The sequence below is a fragment of the Podarcis raffonei genome, chromosome 4, assembly GCF_027172205.1.
Source record: "Podarcis raffonei isolate rPodRaf1 chromosome 4, rPodRaf1.pri, whole genome shotgun sequence".
In the NCBI taxonomy this organism is placed as follows: domain Eukaryota; kingdom Metazoa; phylum Chordata; class Lepidosauria; order Squamata; family Lacertidae; genus Podarcis; species Podarcis raffonei.
The window spans coordinates 35,327,245-35,347,502 of NC_070605.1; the positions used below are offsets into that span (position 1 = coordinate 35,327,245).

Sequence of the window (20,258 nt, forward strand, 5' to 3'; positions counted from 1 at the left end):
AGGACAGTTTTATTGCGTGAGGAATGTACAGTCCTTATTCAGCTGTTGAGGGAAATCCAAATATTATTCACCAAGTTGGTGCTTCCATTGCAGGAGAGTGAAAATCTGAAGCAGTTCTTTGGCTAATTATTTCATTGCAGCAATAATAAATTCTAATTAATTTGTTGATAGGAGACTGCAGCATGTTCCACAGTTATTATATACCCAGGTTTGTCTGTTTTCAAGTTAAGCAGAATATATATGTGTGTGTGTGTGTGTGTGTGTGTGTGCGCGCGCGCGCGCGCCTTTTTTCTAGAAAAATAGGTGCCGGTACTCACCATTAAATTGACTACACCCTGAAAGAAAGGGTTTGGAGAATCGTAAAATATAGAAAACATGCAAAATTGAGCTAAAGAGCATGCGATCGCAATAACACTTTCAAGAAATGTCAATCTACACAATACTAGGCCGTGAACCACAACTTGCAAGGAAGCCCCTGTTGGAAATTCCCATTCCACCTTTAGTTACAGACATGGAACTGTTGCGTGTTGCATGTGTTTACATTCCAGCACAGTCTGTTGGGAACTTCCCTTTGGGGGGATCGTCACGGCTGGAAGGGCATGATACAGCTGGGGGCTACCCAGCTGGCATCTCGACCCCCGAAGGATGCCGACAGCCCCAAAGCCCATTCCTACGATCAGGGAACCCCGACTGATCAGAAACTGTTTTTGAGCACGTGTGAAGGGCGCCCTTCCATCACCTTGGAGTCAATTACCACTAACTTGGAGGATGTTCTCCCCCGCCCCCGAGGGGAATGACCCGGCCCCCCTTCCCCCACGCCTTGCATTTCAGCCATTCCCACAAGCTTCGCTCTAACGCCACCCGCCCAACCGAGGGGGCTCCTGGGCAGAGTCCACGAAGGCCTTTGGCCACAACGCGCCCCTTCGCCTCCGAGTACCCCGAGGACTCTTTGTTGCTCTGTTTGTGTTTACGCGCGCGAGTTCCCCCCCTTCCCGCCTCCTCCCCACGAAGCGGCGAAGGAGGGCGCCTCAACTCCGGGAGGTGGGCGGGGAGCGGGGTTAAGCGGCCAGACGGGCTCCGCTGGGGGACTTTCGGCTGCCGGAGGCGGGGAAGGGGCGGCTGCAGCGGACCCGGAAGTGGTTGCGCCCATCGGGGGCGGTGGGAGCGCGCCGTGCGGGTTGGTGGGTGGGGGAAGGAGAGGAAGAGGAGGGGGCGGCGGCGGCGGCTGGACGGATCTGCGCGGGGACGGCGCGCGAGCCGGGAAGAGGCGCGAAGGAGGCGGCAAGGCGAGAGCAGCGCGGCTCGGGATGCATTCGGACTGCCGGCTGCTGCGCCCGAGACGCGGGGTATGGTGAGCAGCCCGGAGCGCCCGCTCCCCCGGGGGACCCGGCCGGCGCTGGCCTCCCTCCTCCTCCTCCTGTTGCTGCTCAGGCGGGACGCAGCGGCGCAGAAAGGTGCGTGCGGGAGCCCCGTCGGGAGGGGAGGGACCAGAGGAGCAGCCTTCCCGCCTTTCTTGCTTGGCGCCCTCCCAGAAGCCCGCCGGGGGGGGGGAGCGTCACCCTTCCTTGCCCCTTACTCTCTCAGGTGCTGTCGCGGGCATTGGGGAGGGAGGGGGCGTCTAGGTGGCCACGGGGCACCCCGCTTGTCCACGTCAGCGGGCTTCCTTCGCCGCCTCCCTGCCCTGAGGGGACTCTGCCCCCCGACAGCACCTCCTCAATTACCCACGAGCTCTTGGAAGCTCCCCTCCGAAGCTCGTCGAAGAGAAAAAGGCTGCTTGACCTTTTTAACAAGTACTTAAAGGTGCATGAGAGCGAAAGGTCCACGGGGCCCTGCAAATGGGTCTTTCGTGTTCGTGCAGCTGTTTCTCAGCGGCCTGCACTCCTGGCTTCCAACTTCGCCCCACGCGTGTAACCCACGCCATGCAGGACGGGTTGCGGGCAGCGATGATAAAAAAAGCTTCCCACCGACGCCACATGTGTGCGTGCAAAGTGCTTTGCATCCATATGTTGCGTGGTGCTGATATCTGAAGTCTTTCCCCCGCGCTGGAACCAGCTTTCAGTTGTGTTGACTTGAGTGCTTCTCATAGTATCCAGATAGCATTGCTAATCTCCATAGGCCCCATTGGGGAGGGGGCAAGCCAAATAAGATATAAATTCCAAGAAGGCTCAAGACCCAGCCCTTCTCTTTTCAGAAAGTAAAAGGGGAATAGCCTGAGGAATTTTAAGGAGTGATACTTGAAATAACTCCCATTTTCCTCCAGCTTGACATTTTGAGATTATTAAGTAACATAATGAAGAATAGGCAGTGTCTAAGAATGATTTAAAGCTGGTTTTTAATGTGTAGTGTCACTTTTGTAAAGCTTTCAGTAAAAAGGAGAGTGCTGGCATAGATTAAAGATGATGACTTTGGGATAGGAAATCCCTGAAACCTGTGTACGCGCCGCTCTTTAGTTTTCTCATTCAGTTGCATCTGACTTGTTATTTACAGGACACAAATGAGAAAATAGAGAATGAAAGCTGAAACCTTGTTACAAAACTGCCATATAATGTGCTAGATGAGGCATTACATTATATGGATATTGTAGGATTGTCGTTTGAATGAGTTCTTATTTTAGAATAAAAGGATAGAAGTTGCTCAGTTCATGAAGCTTCAAGCATTGTAGACTTCAAAACTAGTTAACAGAATTGATGTTAATTCATCTCCCCAGTAGAGCTTGTGGGTTGTGGTGCTGGGAGTTCCTATTGCTGTACTATTCTCCCTGAGAGAATACCTTTGGAGAAAAGTACTCTACACCTTTCCCTTTCCATTCAAGTCAAAAAACTCCACAAAATGATCATGAATTCTGTTGTGGTAAACATTGGCTCTGGTGTAGCATATGGCACCCAAGGACAACTCCTAGGGTAGTTCTTCCCATAAACAAATACATACTGTCCTGTTGTGCGATTTGCACAATTTGCTTATGTGCAACGAATTAAATGTGCATACGGGTACTTACTTATTTATTTAAGGGGTTTTCCCCCTGAAATAATTTCTGATCACTTACTTTTCCCACTCCCTGAAAAAGGTAGCCATTTTGTAGAATGTTCTTGAAATATTCTCAGCCATTTTTTGTGGTTGCCACCATTCTTCTTTCTGCCTACCAGTGTCCTGGAATGATGCTAGCTTGGGGGCATTATGGGAGCTGCAAAATGGTGGCCAGGCATTCGATACAGTTGTTGATAGTGGGAGGCCCCACCTCCAAGAAACAGAGAAATAACCCTTGAGAATATTCAGAGAAAGGTAATCTTAATTTCTCCACCTGCAAGTAGGATGGAGAATTTTGAGAGGCCATTTTTGCCCAGCTCTGCTTTTCAGCCAGTATTGTTTACAATGGAACTCTACAAAAGAATGCAACATATTAGGGAAATGTTCATGGCACTGTTGTGGGTCCCTGGAATAGTTCAGGTTTTTTAGGCTCTTTGTTCCAGAGGAAGTGGGAAGAAGGAGCTGCAGCTGGAATCAGGGCCTGGCTGGTGGTAAGATGCCAACCTACAGAAGCAGCTTTTTCATTCACCTGCAGTGCCTTCTCATTTGTGGCAGCTGGTGACTTAGGCAGCAGTCCTAGCTCTACCTACCTGGGAGTAAGCCCCATTAAATAAGACTTGCTTCTGAAAAGGCGTGATTAGGATTTTGCTCTTAATTTTGGTTCCAATCTCTTCCCCACAATCTTAAACCCAAATTGATGAAAAACTTGTCTAGTTTTCCTGAAAAGGAGTTTTTGCAGGCTGAACCTAAGCTCATTGCTTGCAAGTAGATCCCACATTTTACTGATTCCCAAGAGAAAGTGCTAGAGGAAGAGGAGATAATGGTTGTGATTTGACAAACCTAGTGTGTGTTATGCAGTATAAATTTACAAAAAGGAAAATCTACCTTCTTTCTATTCAGTGTAAGAAAATAGACAAAGCTATCAGTCCTTAATAAGTTTGAAAGCATTCATGAACCTTCTGTGAATCTTAACTCTGTAAGGACTTGTTTCAGATTGCCTGACAGATTTTGTGTATTCATATCCATATCTGTTCTCAGCTGTCATGTGCATTCACATTTCTCATTAACAGACACTTCTAGAAAAGCTGTCTATTAAAAGCTGGAAGCCAAACTGTTTCCTAAACTGTTATAAACAAACATTTAAAGAAAAATAATCACATTTGACAATGTGTGGCAGCTGAATATCAGAATGTGAATGTGCATCACAATACAATTTTCATTATTATTATAAGGCAACCCTTTGTGGAGGAAGGAAAGGTTGTAAATTTGATGTAATAAATACATAAATAAAATTTCAAAGACCCGTCTTGCTTATAATTATGCAAGTTTGGGGTTGTTGTTGTTGTTGTTTTACTAATGGCCTTGTGGAGTTGGACTGAAATCCACATTTGAGATGCCATTTAATGTAGTTACAGCTATTTCTCAGTGTACTTCATGACTTGGAAAAAGCTGGTATAATTGCAGTCAAATTCCTCTATGGATCATAGTTGGAACGTCTTCTTTTGAATAGGCATTTAGCTATTGTGAGGATCTGAGGAGTACCTAGTTGTTGAATCTAATACTGACTTGCAAGAACAAAGCAGATACAAAACACATGGCTTTAAAAATACTTATGACAGATACACTGTGCAAAACTATGACAATGTGTATTATGGTTTTGCATTGAAAGCATTGGTGTATGCTTTGTATGTAGCCCATAATCCAGAGAACACTCAATGGGTCTTCATAAACTTTATTTTAGTTTTTATTTTGTAATGCAACATTTCTATCCAACAGCAACGTTTGGGACTTTTTTGTTTTGCTTTTAATGTGCAATATGTAATGGGCTTCATATTTTTTTTAAAAAATTCAGTGACTTGTTCTTGCTTCATTACACAATGACAAATATTTGAGTTTTGCCATGGAAGTAGATTGTGATTGGGACATATGTTCTCTTTCCCCCACTATATCCAATTAAGTTTCCGAACCTTTTTAAGCTTAAAACAAAAAGGAGCCCCAAAAAGATCTCTTCAAGTTGGGAGAACTGGTAATAAATTGGTAAATTACTTAATAAGTGTAAGGAGAAGTACACTGAGACAATTTTCTTCCCAATTTCACATATACGTGAATGGGTTGTGAAATAGCTATGACGGATTAGGAGTGAGACCTTGGGTTAGTAGTGGATAGCTCAAGTGATGATGTCTACTCAGTGTGTGGCAGCTGTGAAAAAGGCAAATTCCAGGGAATATTAGGACGGGTTGGAAACAAAATTGCCAGTACAGTGGTACCTTGGTTCTCAAACGCCTTGGAACCTTGATTGATTGTGTGACTGCAGTACATTGTTTATTGCTTTCATTTTATGGATCAATGGTCTTGTTAGATAGTAAAATTCATGTTAAATTGCTGTTTTAGGGGTTGTTTTTAAAAGTCTGGAGCGGATTAATCCATTTTGCATTACTTTCTATGGGAAAGCGTGCCTTGGTTTTGGAACGCTTTGGTTTTGGAAAGGACTTCCAGAACGGATTAAGTTTGAGAACCAAGGTACCACTGTATCATAGTGCCATGATACAGTGTGACAGCACTTTAAATACTGTGTATGGTTCTGGTCACCTCAAAAAGGATAAAATCCATGATGGCTATGCTCTACCTCCAATAAGGTGGCATGCCTCGTGTTATACCAGTTACTTGGAACTGCAAGTGGAAAGAATGCTGTTGCGTTTGGGTCCTGCTTGCAGATATTCTATGGGCACCTGGATGCTGGACTTGGATCACCTTTAGGGCTTTCTTATGTTCTTCTGAATATACTCAGGTCTGCCACCTTTCCCCAATATTTCACCACAAGAGCACAGCTTTACTTGACATTTTTTGTAGATAATAAGATTTATTTTTTTAACTCCCATAAAGTTTTAATAGAGCATTTCCAGATCTAGTCTGATTCCATTTTTCAAAAACATCCTTTTTTTAAAAAAAAAAAGGTAATATAGATTCAGATTTGTTTCTGTTTATAATCACTTATTTAAATATGCTGGAAGCTTCCCTGAAGCGCATTCATAGACCATCATTGGTTCAACCCTATATTAACTCCAGGAACATTCCAGTTTTTGTTGATGCAGAAGCTTTATGGGAAACTGCAAAATCTGTGCTCCATCCTTAGATATTGGTTAGAAGATCATCTGAAAAAAATAATAATCCACTTCATGCATTTTTCTTCAGTCAATAGTAGTCTGGTTTGAACCCTTATGTAAGTTTGGTGAGCAGAGGATGCAAGCGTTCCACGGATCTCAAGCCAAGATCAGCCATCGTAAAACCAGATGGGTCTTGGCCATCTGTATTGCTCTTCAAAATATCCAGCAGCTATTGCTGCACTTGCATATCTTGGGGCGCCTCTTAATTCATGCCAGCTGATATGACAGATGGCTACCAGATATTGGTTTAAACTTCAAACTGAACTTCTGAACTATCACCAGGGACAGGCCAAAATGCCTTTGGCAGGAAGGTGAAGTAGCTCTACATTGTGGGTGCATTCACTGGGGTGGTTTTCACCATGGTTTGCTATGTAGATATGCCTCAGTGAACTTGAGGAATATACCAGGCTTCACTCCTCCCTTTCCCTTGCCTGCCCAGCGGGGCTATGGGTTTCTGCAGTTCTTCCATTGGTGCTCAGTGGAAGAGTTTCAAAGCACTTTGCCTTAGTTTTACATGCAGGCAAAGAATCCTGGTTGTTATAAAAGGCAAATGGTTAATTGCTAAGCAAGTCAACTTCAAACCATGGATTTTACAAAGCTAGCTTGTTTAACCGCTGTCTGCACCCTACATTGGGCAGTATGCCTCTGCCAGCTTGTCCCCTCCTAAATTGAAAATTATATAGAGTATCTGTCAAGCGTCAACAATGAGATTTAAATCTTATTTTGCTAAAACTTTGATGTGTCTGGTTCAGTATTTAAAGGGGTACGCAAGTAATGAATGACAAGAAACATGATTCTGGTGACTAGCAGGGAAAGCCTCTAGCTTACCTTGCCACAGAAGTAGCACATTTTTAAAAACCAGCCAGCAATAAAGCAATAAATTATTCCCCACCTTGCACTAGCAGATCACCAGGGGCATTATAACAATTTAAAATTGAGAAATTAAAAATAGTTAAAACAAATTGCAATCACAGTAATATGCATTTTTCAGAATGCTGCCAGGGAGACCTAATATGGCACCAAAGCTAATATGGTACCAATCCAGCATGGTTTTAATAAATGGTTGAAAGCAGAGTGTGTCCTAAGTTATGAGAAAAGCCTTCTGCTCCTTAGAATTTGATTGTCCTCAAGGAAGTTCAGAAACAGGAACTGATAACTCAATGTGGCTAAAACACACAAGCTGCATAGTAAATATACAGTACAGTGGTACCTCGAGTTAAGTACTTAATTCGTTCCGGAGGTCCGTTCTTAACCTGAAACTGTTCTTAACCTGAAGCACCACTTTAGCTAATGGGGCCTCCTGCTGCTGCCGCGCCGCCGGAGCACGATTTCTGTTCTCATCCTGAAGCAAAGTTCTTAACCTGAAGCATTATTTCTGGGTTAGCGGAGTCTGTAACCTGAAGCATATGTAACCTGAAGCGTATGTAACCCGAGGTATCGCTGTACTGTACACAGTAAATAAGCAAAACTGTTGCCAGTGTTCAAAATATGGCCACGTGTATTACCCTAGTAACAAAAAATATTTTGTGAAAGGGTTTCTAATGCTTTGCCACCAAATGCTGTGCAGCAAATAACTTTTGCCTTACAATCTTCTGGTCTGCTGTCTTCATTGGTTACAGTAAGATAGAGAAGAAGCTTTTGCTCCCACCTGTATGTGGGAGTATTGGGAAGAAATACCATCTGCATGCTTGCTCATGGTGTGTTTCTAGTTGTTAGGATCCATATAACAGGCGCCTTGTTTTCAGGGATTGCATTGAGAGCACCTTTTCCTTATTTGGTAATGAGCACAAAGGGGATTTCAACTTTGAGTCACAGTGCAACTCAGTTCACTCTCAGTCAGCAAGGTATCCTCAATGGGAACTTAAATAATTTGTGTTTGCATTGCTATGTGGGAAAAAACCACAAGTGGGTGTGCATGAGAACTGTGGTACTCTGCAGTTTAAAACCGGCCAATAAATAACAGAAAAGTTTCGTGATATTAGCAAATCTTGAATAATTTGTGGGAGAGTATTTTGCATCTTGCTGGAAGCTTGCTAGTTAAGAGCTCGCCATCTCTGTGGCTGAATGTATCTCCTAAAGACAATGAGGTTTCTTTTCTGTAACTATGAATCAAGAGTGTAACTCACCTCGTCCAGCGTTCTGTTCTTATAGGGGCCAATTAGATGGCTGCGGGAAGCCTGCAAACAGGGCTTGATTGGAACAGGCTTGTGAGTTGCCGCTTCTGGAATACACAGACATATTGCCTCTGTCAATGGATGTAAAACACGCCAACACGGCTAGTAGGCACTATTAATCTCATACTCTGTGAATTTGTCCGATCCTCTTATAAAGCCAGCCAAATTGGTTTTTACTACAATGGCATTTAGAAATTTAGGATTGATGTGGAAGCATATGTCCAGCACTGCCTTATAGGGTCATATGTGAAACTTGTTCTTTAGTCTTTGCTAGCATCACGTTAAGGTTATGTTGTGTGATTAAGTGAGCAGTCATATTCACAAAGGCTAATTACAGCCAAGTAATCTTTTTCTATCTAGTGAGCTCTCTGGCATCAAAACGTTAACTTCTCAGATCAAACTATATTGGCATGAAATGCATAAGTTACTAGGAATGCAGACCCTTTTAATGAAATAATTCGTAGCAAATCATGTTTCTTTTCTTCTGCCTGTGCTGCTCCTTGCCAGCATGAACAACAAAACTATGCAGTGAAGCCATCTCAGAATAAATCAATCAATACAAGCATTTGGTTTTTTCCAAGAACGTTAAAGGGAGCCTTTTAAAGCACTGGCTAGCTTTCTTGTCAGAATACTGTCAATGGTATATTATGCTCTGATACTTGATAGATTATGTAGTCATGAGAGTTTAACGTTTCCATTGCCATGAAATTGACACAGGGTTCTTTAAGGGTGGCGGATTCAACACTTGCTGATTCATGACATAAACATGACATAAACATCTTCTCAGCAAGTAGTTTGAACTGCAGAGAACTTCCTTTTGACAATTACAGTATATGCCATATCTTTTACTATGTGAAGTGAATAGTATTTGGGAATAGGAGGATAGAGTATAGATACTACATAAGGAACTGTAAGTTTTCCAATGTGTTTCTTCAGCCCCACATTTGAGAGCACATGCAGAAGCCCAAATGTATGGAGGTTAAAAACAAAGGAACCCCATCTTTTTGGCAGGCAGTGTTCCTGAGCATGTCCCATAGGGTAATGTAAGCACTTTTCCATCTAGTCTTTCCAACTCATAACAGAGGTGTTTGGTAGCCATTCTGAAGCATTCCCCTTGCCAGGTCCTGCTTGAAACGGGTTGGTTTCAGGGGAAATGGTATAGTACTATGTGCTGGTTGAAGGAATAAAGTCAGCTGCAAAATATGCTCAGATAGCAACAAAATCCCACAAAATAGACCATTACACAGATTACTGTATTTTTCGCTCTATAAGACGCACCAGACCACAAGACGCACCTAGTTTTTGGAGGAGGAAAACAAGAAAAAAAAATTCTGAATCTCAGAAGCCAGAACAGCAAGAGGGATCGCTGCGCAGTGAAAGCAGCAATCCCTCTTGCTGTTCTGGCTTCTGGGATAGCTGCGCAGCCTGCATTCACTCCATAAGACGCACACACATTTCCCCTTACTTTTAAGGAGGGAAAAAGTGAGTCTTATAGAGCAAAAAATACGGTAAATGGTTTCAGTTACATCTTGAAGCAAAAGAGAAAGAACAGCTTAGCACCTGCCCCCACCCCGCCTCCCAAAAAGAATCTGGATGCAGAAAATAAAATGCAAGGGTCACGGCTACAAAATCCTGCCTGGGTCTCTGCCAATCTAAAGAAGAGGAACCCCAAGCAGTACTCCATATGAAAAATTTTGTATGTGGAAAGACATTCCCTCAGCTTTGCTGAGTCCAGGCAATATAAAAGGGTCACCGACGTTCATTGCATTTTTTAGTGGAGGACTAAAAGGAACGTGACAACCTCTTGTTTCGTAAGGATGCCTTTTATAATCTCTTCCACAACGCACCCTGCCTCCCTCTGCAGGCCCCAACCAGTCAGTTGTCTGATATGTGGTTGTTTAAATTTCCACATTAATTTTGTTGACGTTCAAGAGTAAAAGAGTCTGAAAGCGACTCAGGGAAACACAGCAACTGGATTGCCTCTGATTCTCCTGGTTTGGTTACTGTCCCAACTTAAAAACTAAGCAGTTTATGAAACATTTAAACAAACAAATAAAGGCAGGATGGACCTATTTAAAACAAGCTCATCCATGATATGTCTAGCCAACTGATTACTGCTAGTTGATCTTCTTGAATGACCATTATTAACCCAACTCTGGATCAGAAAGGTTTCACTGGGTGTTGCTGCCATCTCTGCTATAGGGATAGACCTTCAAATGGTTTCTTTGTCCTGTTCGATGGGATTCAGCATGATTTCTCACCCACTTGTGGTTTAACTGACTTACCAACCGCTTCATGGACTAGAAATCCCACCAGACAGCTGGCAGAGGGCATTTTTCCAGACCCACATATGCAGTACCAGATTCATTGTGGTGAGTCTTAGAGCCCTTAAGATACTGACAGAGCCCCCTCATTGCCACAACAGCTGTGAAATTACCTGAGTATTTATTAATTGCATGAGGAAGTTTATATTAAAGGGGGAGAAGGAATATGTATATTATTTAAACTTGGACTTCTGAATTGCCTTTTTTAAAAGAAGAAGAATACTTGTCCTCCTCAGGGTGCTTTTATACCCTGAGGGTAACGCTAGAATACTTGCATATCTGTTTACTAATTTATATTCCCTTGTGCAGAATTTATACATGAAAAATAAGAAGCCTAGAGCCAGTGCAGAAATAAGGCACTGAACTCTGAAATGCTACTATGCAGCACAATTCTATGTGTGTTTGCTCTTGCATGGCAAGCTACTGTGTTCAGTGGGGCTTACTCCTGGGTGAGTTTGCACACGAGTTGCAGCTTTAACACCGGTACTGAGGTGTGGGTTCGAATCCCATTCGTTATTTAAAAGTAGCATATGTATGAGAAAGCCACACTACAGGTCAATCTTTGTTTTTGTAGGTGATGGATGTGGACATACCGTTTTAGGTCCTGAAAGTGGGACCTTTACATCTATTAACTACCCGCACGCCTATCCCAATAGCACTGTGTGTGAATGGGAGATTCGAGTAAAGCCTGAGCAGAGAGTGCAGCTCAAATTTGGGGATTTCGATATTGACGATTCAGATTCTTGCCATTTTAATTACGTGAGAGTTTATAATGGAATTGGACCCACAAGGACAGAAATAGGTAAGAACTTCTTCTTGTTATGTTGTTCGAAACAGGGAAAAATACTACTTTATGGTTTGTTTGTTATTTAGTAAAAACATGTCTGAATTATTTGCACGATCCATTCTTCCCAAAACTCAGTGGCGTAGCGTGGGTTGTCAGCACCCGGGGCAAGGCAAGTAATTTGCGCCCCCTAACCCGTGGAGAGTGAGTGAGCCAGGTAGGGGCAGAGAGCTGCGAGTGCGCCCCCCGATGTTGCGCCCAGTGCGGCCAGCCCCCCCTGCACCCCCCACGCTACGCCACTGCCAAAACTTGAGGAGAGAAGAAATTTAATTTGATTCTAATGCTTTTTTATGAGTCATAATCAGTATTGGACATTTTCTTACTCTGGGTTTGTTTAAATCAGAGCCATTTTACACATTATGGAGGAAAACCTGCAGAGGTGAGCTCTCAAGAGGGAGCTGCGGCCAGTCATAGGTGTACCTGGATAGTTGGGCCCTCCAGATGTTGCTGGAGTACAATTCATATCTTGCTTGGTGGGGCTGATCGAGTCCAATAATAATTGGACAACACCAGGTTTGCCAGCCCTTCTGCAAAGCATGAACGTGCCAGACTTGAGCTTGCAAACACAAGCATTATGACAGCGTGTCTCCAAACATACGTTTTACACCTGCACTTTACATTTTTAGATGTATGTGTAAGATTTTTTTGTACAACTAAAAGAGAAGTGTGTGGAGTGGCCTTTCAGGGGAGATATGCTCATCATTAATTTCTCAGGGTTAAGGTGTTCAAATGATCAGGAAGAGGATAAAGGAACATAGGAAACAGGAAGTTGCCTTTTACTGAGTCAGCTCATTGTTCCATCAAGTTCTAAATTATCACTGATTGGCAGCAGCTCTCCACAGTTTCAGATGGGAATCTTTCCAATCCCTATCTAAAAATACCAGGGATTGAACCACATACTCTACAAATGAGCTATGGTGCCCTCACGGTTATAGCTAGAACTTTCAAACAGGAGCTTGAAGGAATCTTACAAGGGCAAACATTTGTTTTCCAACTTCTTTTTTGGTCGAAAGATCCTGGTCTTCTAAGTTTAAATGTGCACTGAATAGAGAAATGTCTCCTTTTTAATTGTATCTGGCATTATTTTGTTCTGCACCAAAACACAGCTGTGTCTAAGTGGTGATAAAGTTACCTGGTTTTGGGAGAGAAAGATGGTGATGGGGATTGAGAAGCGCAGACATTATATGCAGGGCAAAGGAAGTCACTCCCAGAGCTGAATTTTTCTAAGATTTCAAAACGTATTCTTTCTCTTGTTAATTTGTCAATATGATGGTAAATCTGACATATATGAAGTGGCAGTAATATCCTGTGGTTTTTATTACTTTTGTATCTCTGACTGTGAAACGTTTAATAAACCTTTAGTCTGTGCTGGGAACGTCTTTGTATGCTGCCAAAAAAAGGGAGGGGAGAGTGGAATAAAGACTTAAAATGTCATTGATACCAACAGAGCTGACATTTTCTGGGTTGATATATATATATATATATATATATATATATATATATATATATATATCAGTTGCACTGTTTTTCTTCCTTCTAAACCCATGACCTAGATACTTCTTCTGATGGTGTATTTTTAGACAGAAGATTGCATGTGGTTGCACGACATCTGTAACGTGAAGGCTTTTATCAAGCTTGGTGACTCTTCTACTTAGATATTGCATGAAAACTTAGACTTGCTGTAAGCCAAGCTCACTCGTAAAAAAGAGAAGAAAACATGAGGTCCTTAAATGGCAAGGAACGTCCAGTCCTGATTAGGGCTTAAACACTTTTACAAGTTGAGTTCACTGGCCCAAATAAATTATCTACTTTTGTTCCCATTACCTCTCAGCTGTTCCCAGCTAGTGTGGCTGCATAAGAGATTGAGCAGTGTGTGTGTGTTGCTCTGCTGAGAGAGAGCTTTTTGGGGAAAAATAATGGTAAGGTTAAAATGGGCAGCCACTTCCCCCCCCTTGAACTTCCAGTGTAAGTTTTGAATATTAGAAATAAGAGTCAGCGGAAGTACGTTGGCTGCAGATAATGGGCTGGCGGAGGATTTAAACCTTTAAGCAAAGGTAGATGTAGCATATATTGTGGTGTAAGAGCGTCAGCATTTGAATGAAGTCTTGAAGCCAACTCTGTTGATGCTGGGAACTTTAAAAAAAAGGAAACTCCAGAGTGACTAGTTCTTCAGAACAGCTCCACAATCCATGCCAACCCCATTCACTTTCACAAATAGTTTTAACACTACAGTCCTATTAATGCTTAACAGGGAATAAGTCCCACTGAACTCAGTGGGTATTCCTTCTGAGTAACAATGCATAGGAAAAAATGTAAAACTATTGGTGTACATGTATTTGACAAAGAAACTGGATAGTAATTATTTGGATACTTGGTAGCATTTGTAGAGATGGTGAAGTGTACTAAAATTGCTCTGCACCATGCCTTCAGTATTCCTTAATAATTGTGTCCTGGTTTCCTCTCAGAATTGGAGGTTGTAGCCAGTGCTGTGTGCGCACGAGCAGAACAGACCTGCTTGTGAAGCAAGATTTCACCTTCCTCCCCTTTGCAAGATGATAAGAAAATCTGCTCTAAAGGGCCAGGGAACCTCTTGCGAAAGGCACATAGAATGTGGAAAGGAAGAAGTCCTACTGTACAAGTAGAATTCATTTTCTTCAGCATCGGATTCCACCCTGATAATTTGTGTTTTTGGAGATTTAGGAGATGGGTTTAGCCTCAAACAAACCCTAGCTTTGGGATTTCTTAATGCCTTGAAACTGTGGGGATGGTAAGAAATAGATTCACAAATTTGTTGAGCTGTCAAAGACGTTCTGAGTGTGCAAATCTATACTAAATCGATAAATGCTTATTAACTGTCTTCCTCCTGCCCCTTGCAGGAAAATACTGTGGTTTAGGCTTACAGATGGAGAATTTAAATGAATCAAAGGGTAATGAAGTTACAGTACAATTCATGAGTGGCATACACTTCTATGGACATGGATTTCTTGCATCCTATTCAACCACCGACAAAACAGGTATTTATATGTTTCTTACCTAGCGCTATGTAAGCACTCCACACAACTAAGTGTGCTTTCTTACCGCATGTAATTCATTCTTACTTTTCTGTTATCCAATTACTGATAAATTATTCAAAGTGAATTAAGCATGGATGGTTACAAAACCACGTCTAGACAGAGTAAGATGCATAATAACTTGGTTTATATGGTGCAGAACAATATGGGATTCGGTATTTTTTCTTCTTTTCCTATTTTGTTTTTACTCTGTAATTCTTTGTTTTTTGTAAAATTTCAATAAATATCTTTTTAAAAAAAACAAACAATATGGGATTCGAATAAAGTTTATAAATGGCCCACTCATAAAACATTAAGGCAGTATACTGTAATGCGTACAGACACAATTGAATACCAAAGAACCCTTAAAACAATGCAAAATACAAAAGAGCTGGGGTTTTTTTGGAAGTGGGCAAAGTCCTTAGGGTTCCTAACAGACAGCAACTATTGCATTGCAGCTACATCAGTTTTTGCCCAGTGACCTACCCATTCTCTTCCATTTCTGCAATCCCATCTATCGCTTATATGTGAGTATGTTCCATTGTGTTCAGTGGGACTTAACTTCAAGTAAAGATGCATAGGATTGATCTGTGAGACTACAGTGCCCCTTCCCCTTTGTTGCTTTGTTTGGGCTGGTTTCAGTATGGGTTAGATGTGGGTATAATGATTATAACATGAACTGCAGTGGTGTCCCATTTGTGTATTTCCCTCCCCCCTCATAAAGACCCACCGTGCACCAGCAATGCTTGGAGGTGTCAGTGGGGCTATTCTTATTCTCTCAGGCTTTTTAAACATATTTGACTTTTTTGTGAGCTACCCTGGAATCTCTGCTGAAGGGTAGTATATTCTTTCAAACTATTAAAGCATGCTTTCTTTTCACTCGATTAATTTAATGTTCGCCACATTCACTCCAGGATTTTCCCCGAGCCATTAAAATGAATACTTTCATAATCCGATAGATCTTATTAGGTCTCTAGCTAATTATAAATGTGCAATTCTCTACTATGCTGCTAAAAAACTATTACATGTTGATGTATTATCAGACTGCAGCGAGTGCCTCATACTACATTGAATTGCAGATGAGTTGATTCAGGGAGATCAATGTTACTGTCTTCAAACTTTTCATCCCTTAATTACAGACATCCTGCTTTTTGAAAAATAATCTCTTTACTATGTTTTTATTTCTAGATTTAATAACGTGTTTAGACACTGCAAGTCAGTTTTCTGAGCCAGAGTTCAGGTGAGAATTGGTCTCTTTTTAATACTTTGATAATACTTTGATAATAATTCTTGATCTATAACACATCCCCAGATCAATCCAATATTCAATGAATTTAATCCCAATTAATTTCCTACCCTGATCCTTCTCCATGTCAGTTTCTCCAGTTCATTTTACTTAATTAATCCAAAGGTCTTGGGAGAAGGCAGCAATGGAAGGATTAGAGTGTTCTATACCTCACCTACCTACTTCTGTGAGGGACGCCCTCTCCCTGCAATCATAACCCCAAGTACCTGGTTGTCTCCAGAACAAATGCCCTGAGCCCAGGTTAGAATTGACACAGCCCATATTGGCCTGAACTCGCAGAGGATGGACATTCCACACCTAGGAAGGGTGCACTTGGGCACTGTCATCTGCAGGGGCCATTTGAAGCTCCAATACATGCAGTGGGACTTAATTTTAAAAAATTAAGTAAAAATAGATCACCACCTGTCTTCTTTGTACGTCTGGAACCAGACCTACAGAAAAGCAGACACTGGCCCAGACAGTATTATTTATTGAAATACCAGGCTGTCCATTAAGAAGGCGGACTCCTAGTCACCATAGAAATTGTGGCATATGTTTTCAGTGTTTGTGATCCATTATTTTGGAGTATTAGTACATGGACTAACCCTTAAAATGTGGTAGATTGCATTAGGTCTCATAATGATCGGTTTTCAAGGTCTGAAGTGTGTCAACCTAGAAATTAATATGTATTCCCCCCCCCCCCACATAATTTGTGCTTACATACAGTTGAGTAAGTCTTTATTTCTTATACCTAAAAATGTTTGTAATCTCTCATGCCAGTAATCTAACAAGGCATGGCATCTTCAGCAGTACAATATTATGCATGGTGTAGCAATATCCCCGTCTCCTTCCCCCACAACATCCTTAAATCACTAGACTTGTGTAGATGGATCCCTAAACTTGCTCAGTTAACTTTCCTGATTAAATTTTGCAGCTTGGCAGTTTTCACATGCTGTGCAGACCTGGATGTAATTACTTTGTAAATTCCACTGAAGTAATGGGATTTATTTAGAGTTCCAGGATTTAAGCATAAGGTGCACTAAGCCAATTCACAATAAGGCACTATAGAGGCATTTAAGTGTACATGCACACCCACAAGGATTTGTGCAGATTTGATGTGTTTAGTATATTAAAAAAATTACAATAAGAATGCATTACCCAATTTTTATAGAGCCAGATTCTTCCTTAAGTCTACTTAAAATATAAACCCTACAACACTTTTAGCTACATACTCATTTTTTGCTATGAAAGTCTTCTCTTGGGCACGTGATTTTTCTGACTCTGGCAGATATTAAGTATTTTGTCATGCTTTTGTGAAGTAGTGGTATGTTTGACATGCCAGTTCATAAGGAAGGAAGTTCACCACACAGGCTATTAAAAATTCCAGTTTTGTAATCGAAGGCAGTTTGCAGATCTTACTTTTATATTCCTGTTTCTTACAGTAAATATTGCCCAGCTGGATGTGTGCTTCCTTTTACTGATGTTTTTGGGACTGTTCCTCACGGCTACAGAGATGTAAGTAAACTTCAGAATGGTTGTTTGTACTTTTAATTGGGTATTCAACTGTGGTTTTCAGCTTATGGCTTTGTAATATGTCAGGGGTGAGCAAACTTTTTCAGCAGGGGGCCGGTCCATTGTCCCTCAGACCTTGTGGGGGGCTGGGCTATATTTGGGGGGGGGGATGAACGAATTCCTGTGCCCCACAAATAACCCAGAGATGCATTTGAAATAAAAGCACACATCCTACTCATGTAAAAACACGCTGATTCCCAGACCGTCCGCGGGCCGGATTTAGAAGGCAATTGGGCTGGATCCGGCCCCTGGGCCTTAGTTTGCCTACCCATGTACAGTGGTACCTCGGGTTACAAACGCTTCAGGTTACAGACACTTCAGGTTACAGACTCCGCTAACCCAGAAATAGTACCTCAGGTTAAGAACTTTACTTCAGGATGAGAACAGAAATTGCGTGGCAGCGGCAGCGGGAGGCCCCATTAGCTAAAGTGGTACCTCAGGTTAAGAACAGTTTCAGGTTAAGAACGGACCTCCAAAACGAATTAAGTTCTTAACCCGAGGTACCACTGTAATATATTAAGCACTCAAGGCACATTGCTGTAGACAGGTTTTCAGTGACAATATCTCTTAACCAAGGCTAGCTAACTTTGGCCCTCCAAATGCCTCAGCTGGCATGATCAATCCTCAGGGATGGCTGAAGTTTTAGTCCAGCAACATCCGGAATGCTACAAGTTAGCCATTTCTGTTCTGGTACAGAATTATATCTGGATTGAGTGGGAGAGCTGTGTATTTTTTGCATGCTTAGAATTTTGCAAAAGGAAAGTTTAATACGTACCAGATAGTTAGCAGTAGCTTCTTTAGCCTACTGAAAACTGTTGAAGTGCTATCAGATAGTAAGTAATCTATCTTCTCTCCTAAGTCTTCCTCCATTTGCATGGCTGGGGTGCATGCAGGAGTGGTGTCCAACGTCCTCGGAGGTCAGATCAATGTCGTAATCAGCAAAGGCATTCCATACTATGAAAGTTCTCTGGCTAACAATGTCACTTCAAAAGCGTAAGTCGATATGTTTGCTTTTCATTTGCTACTTCTCTGTATTGTTAAAACATCATTGCAGGTAAACACTTAGTTCTGAAATATGAAGGCTAAGTTCAGGCAAGGATATCAGTTAAATTATTATGCTGCAGTGCTCCTGTAGTGTTATTAGATAGCTTGGCCTATAAGTAATGAAACATTGCTCTTGCAAGGTTGTGAAAATATCTCTTTTTAAAGCAATTTTCCATAACATTGTTTCTTCGTGAAATTCCTTCTCTTTCTTGCTGATTATCATGAATGCAGCTTGTTCATAGCCAACTTTTGTTCTCATTCTTTTTCTTTAACTCTTAAAATATGAGATGGGCAGTATTTAAAAAGCCTTCACACACTCCATAAAGATTTTCGAGAAATATAGATGGACCATTTTATCCACTGTCCATATTTCTTGCAAGTCATGCATTAAGATTTAGTGTGGTATATTATTATTTTTACTCAGGGTGAATACAGTATTGCATGACTTCTCTTGAATATCTGCATTTTCCAAATGCCAATCTGGATGTCAAATTGTGCGATTTGGCTTTTTCTTATTTTATCTTGGAAATTTTGTGGCCAAACCATCAGTTCATTTAGCTCAATATTGGCTGGTAGACTCTCCTCAGGTTTTCGGGCAGGATTCTTCCCAACTAAAGATGACGGGGATACAAGGCAGATGCTCTATCAATGAGCTATGGCTCTTTCCCAGGGTGAAGTCTTTTAGATCAACTTTTTGCGCAGCTTTTAGCCCATGTATTAGAATATTGTGCCAAGAGTAGTGAGTTTACTGCTATAATACAGAAGCACCTCACCCTTGAACTATGTTGTAATAGAACACAGAGAGAGAGAGAAATTAAGGGGAAATGTTACATTTTGTTGGAACTAAAGATGTAGTTTTGTGGTGTCTTTGGTTTGTTTTTTACACAGAGGAGCACTGTCTTCAGGTCTCTTCACTTTCAAAACTAGTGGTAAGCCTTTCTTCTCTATATTGCCCCTTTGTGTTTAATGGGATCTATACTCTTATCTAGCCTGGTATCTCTTTGATCCCTTGCCAACATAAACTCGTGGCTAAATGGAGATCTTCCAACTTTGGTCTTGAACTATCCCGCTTTGCTTCTCAGTTACTGAAGGAGATAATCGTTCCCACTCTCCTGCACCCCCTTCCTTGAAGTGATCTGTGAAGTTTTTCATTCTATTTCAGAATCAAATACAGTGGTACCTCGCAAGACGAATGCCTCGGAAGATGAAAAACTTGCAAGACGAAAGAGTTTTTCGTTTTTTGAGTTGCTTCGCAAGACGATTTTCCCTATGGGCTTGCTTCGCAAGACGAAAACGTCTTGCGAGTTTGTTTCCTTTTTTCTTAAAACCGCTTGAAGAGGTGCAGTTGTGACTGACCGTGCTTCGCAAGACGAAAAACCGCGCAAGATGAAAAGACTCGTGGAACGAATTAATTTTGTCTTGCGAGGCACCACTGTATGCTTATTATTAGATAAATGTTTGTATTGTGCCCTTCCGGTGCTTACCACTTAGGGCTGCTAACAATTAAAACCAACAATTTTAAAAAATGATACTATAAAAGCAGTGGTGCTTCAGATAATAACTGTGGCACTCCCTTCCCACTCAGATATATTTGGCATCAAGTCTTTCTAATACCAACTGAAGAAGACCCACTCTCTCACCCAGGCTTTTGGCTGAATCAATATTGTTGCACTTTGTAAACAGCTATTTTAACTCTTGTGTTTTTGCGCTCACCTGTTTTTACCGTTTTCTTGTTTAAATTTGTTATGTGTTACCTGCTGTACCCTGCTTTGAGATT

At 41.7% G+C, this 20,258-nt stretch overlaps 1 protein-coding gene across 3 annotated transcripts in view; it reads left to right on the forward strand.

Annotated features, from left to right (window-relative positions):
• The first annotated feature begins 1,061 nt into the window (after positions 1–1,061).
• Positions 1,062–20,258, forward strand: part of DCBLD2 (discoidin, CUB and LCCL domain containing 2) — a 33,080-nt gene continuing 13,883 nt past the window's right edge. The window contains exons 1-7 of one of the 3 annotated variants that reach the window (XM_053386176.1): positions 1,062–1,454; positions 11,261–11,488; positions 14,407–14,544; positions 15,769–15,820; positions 17,308–17,380; positions 18,297–18,430; positions 19,370–19,410. In XM_053386176.1, the coding sequence (XP_053242151.1) occupies positions 1,349–1,454; positions 11,261–11,488; positions 14,407–14,544; positions 15,769–15,820; positions 17,308–17,380; positions 18,297–18,430; positions 19,370–19,410 (772 nt within the window). In that variant the 5' untranslated portion in view covers positions 1,062–1,348. The remainder of the gene's footprint in view (positions 1,455–11,260; positions 11,489–14,406; positions 14,545–15,768; positions 15,821–17,307; positions 17,381–18,296; positions 18,431–19,369; positions 19,411–20,258) is intronic. The other 2 variants (XM_053386175.1, XM_053386174.1) reach the window with 2 other exon arrangements.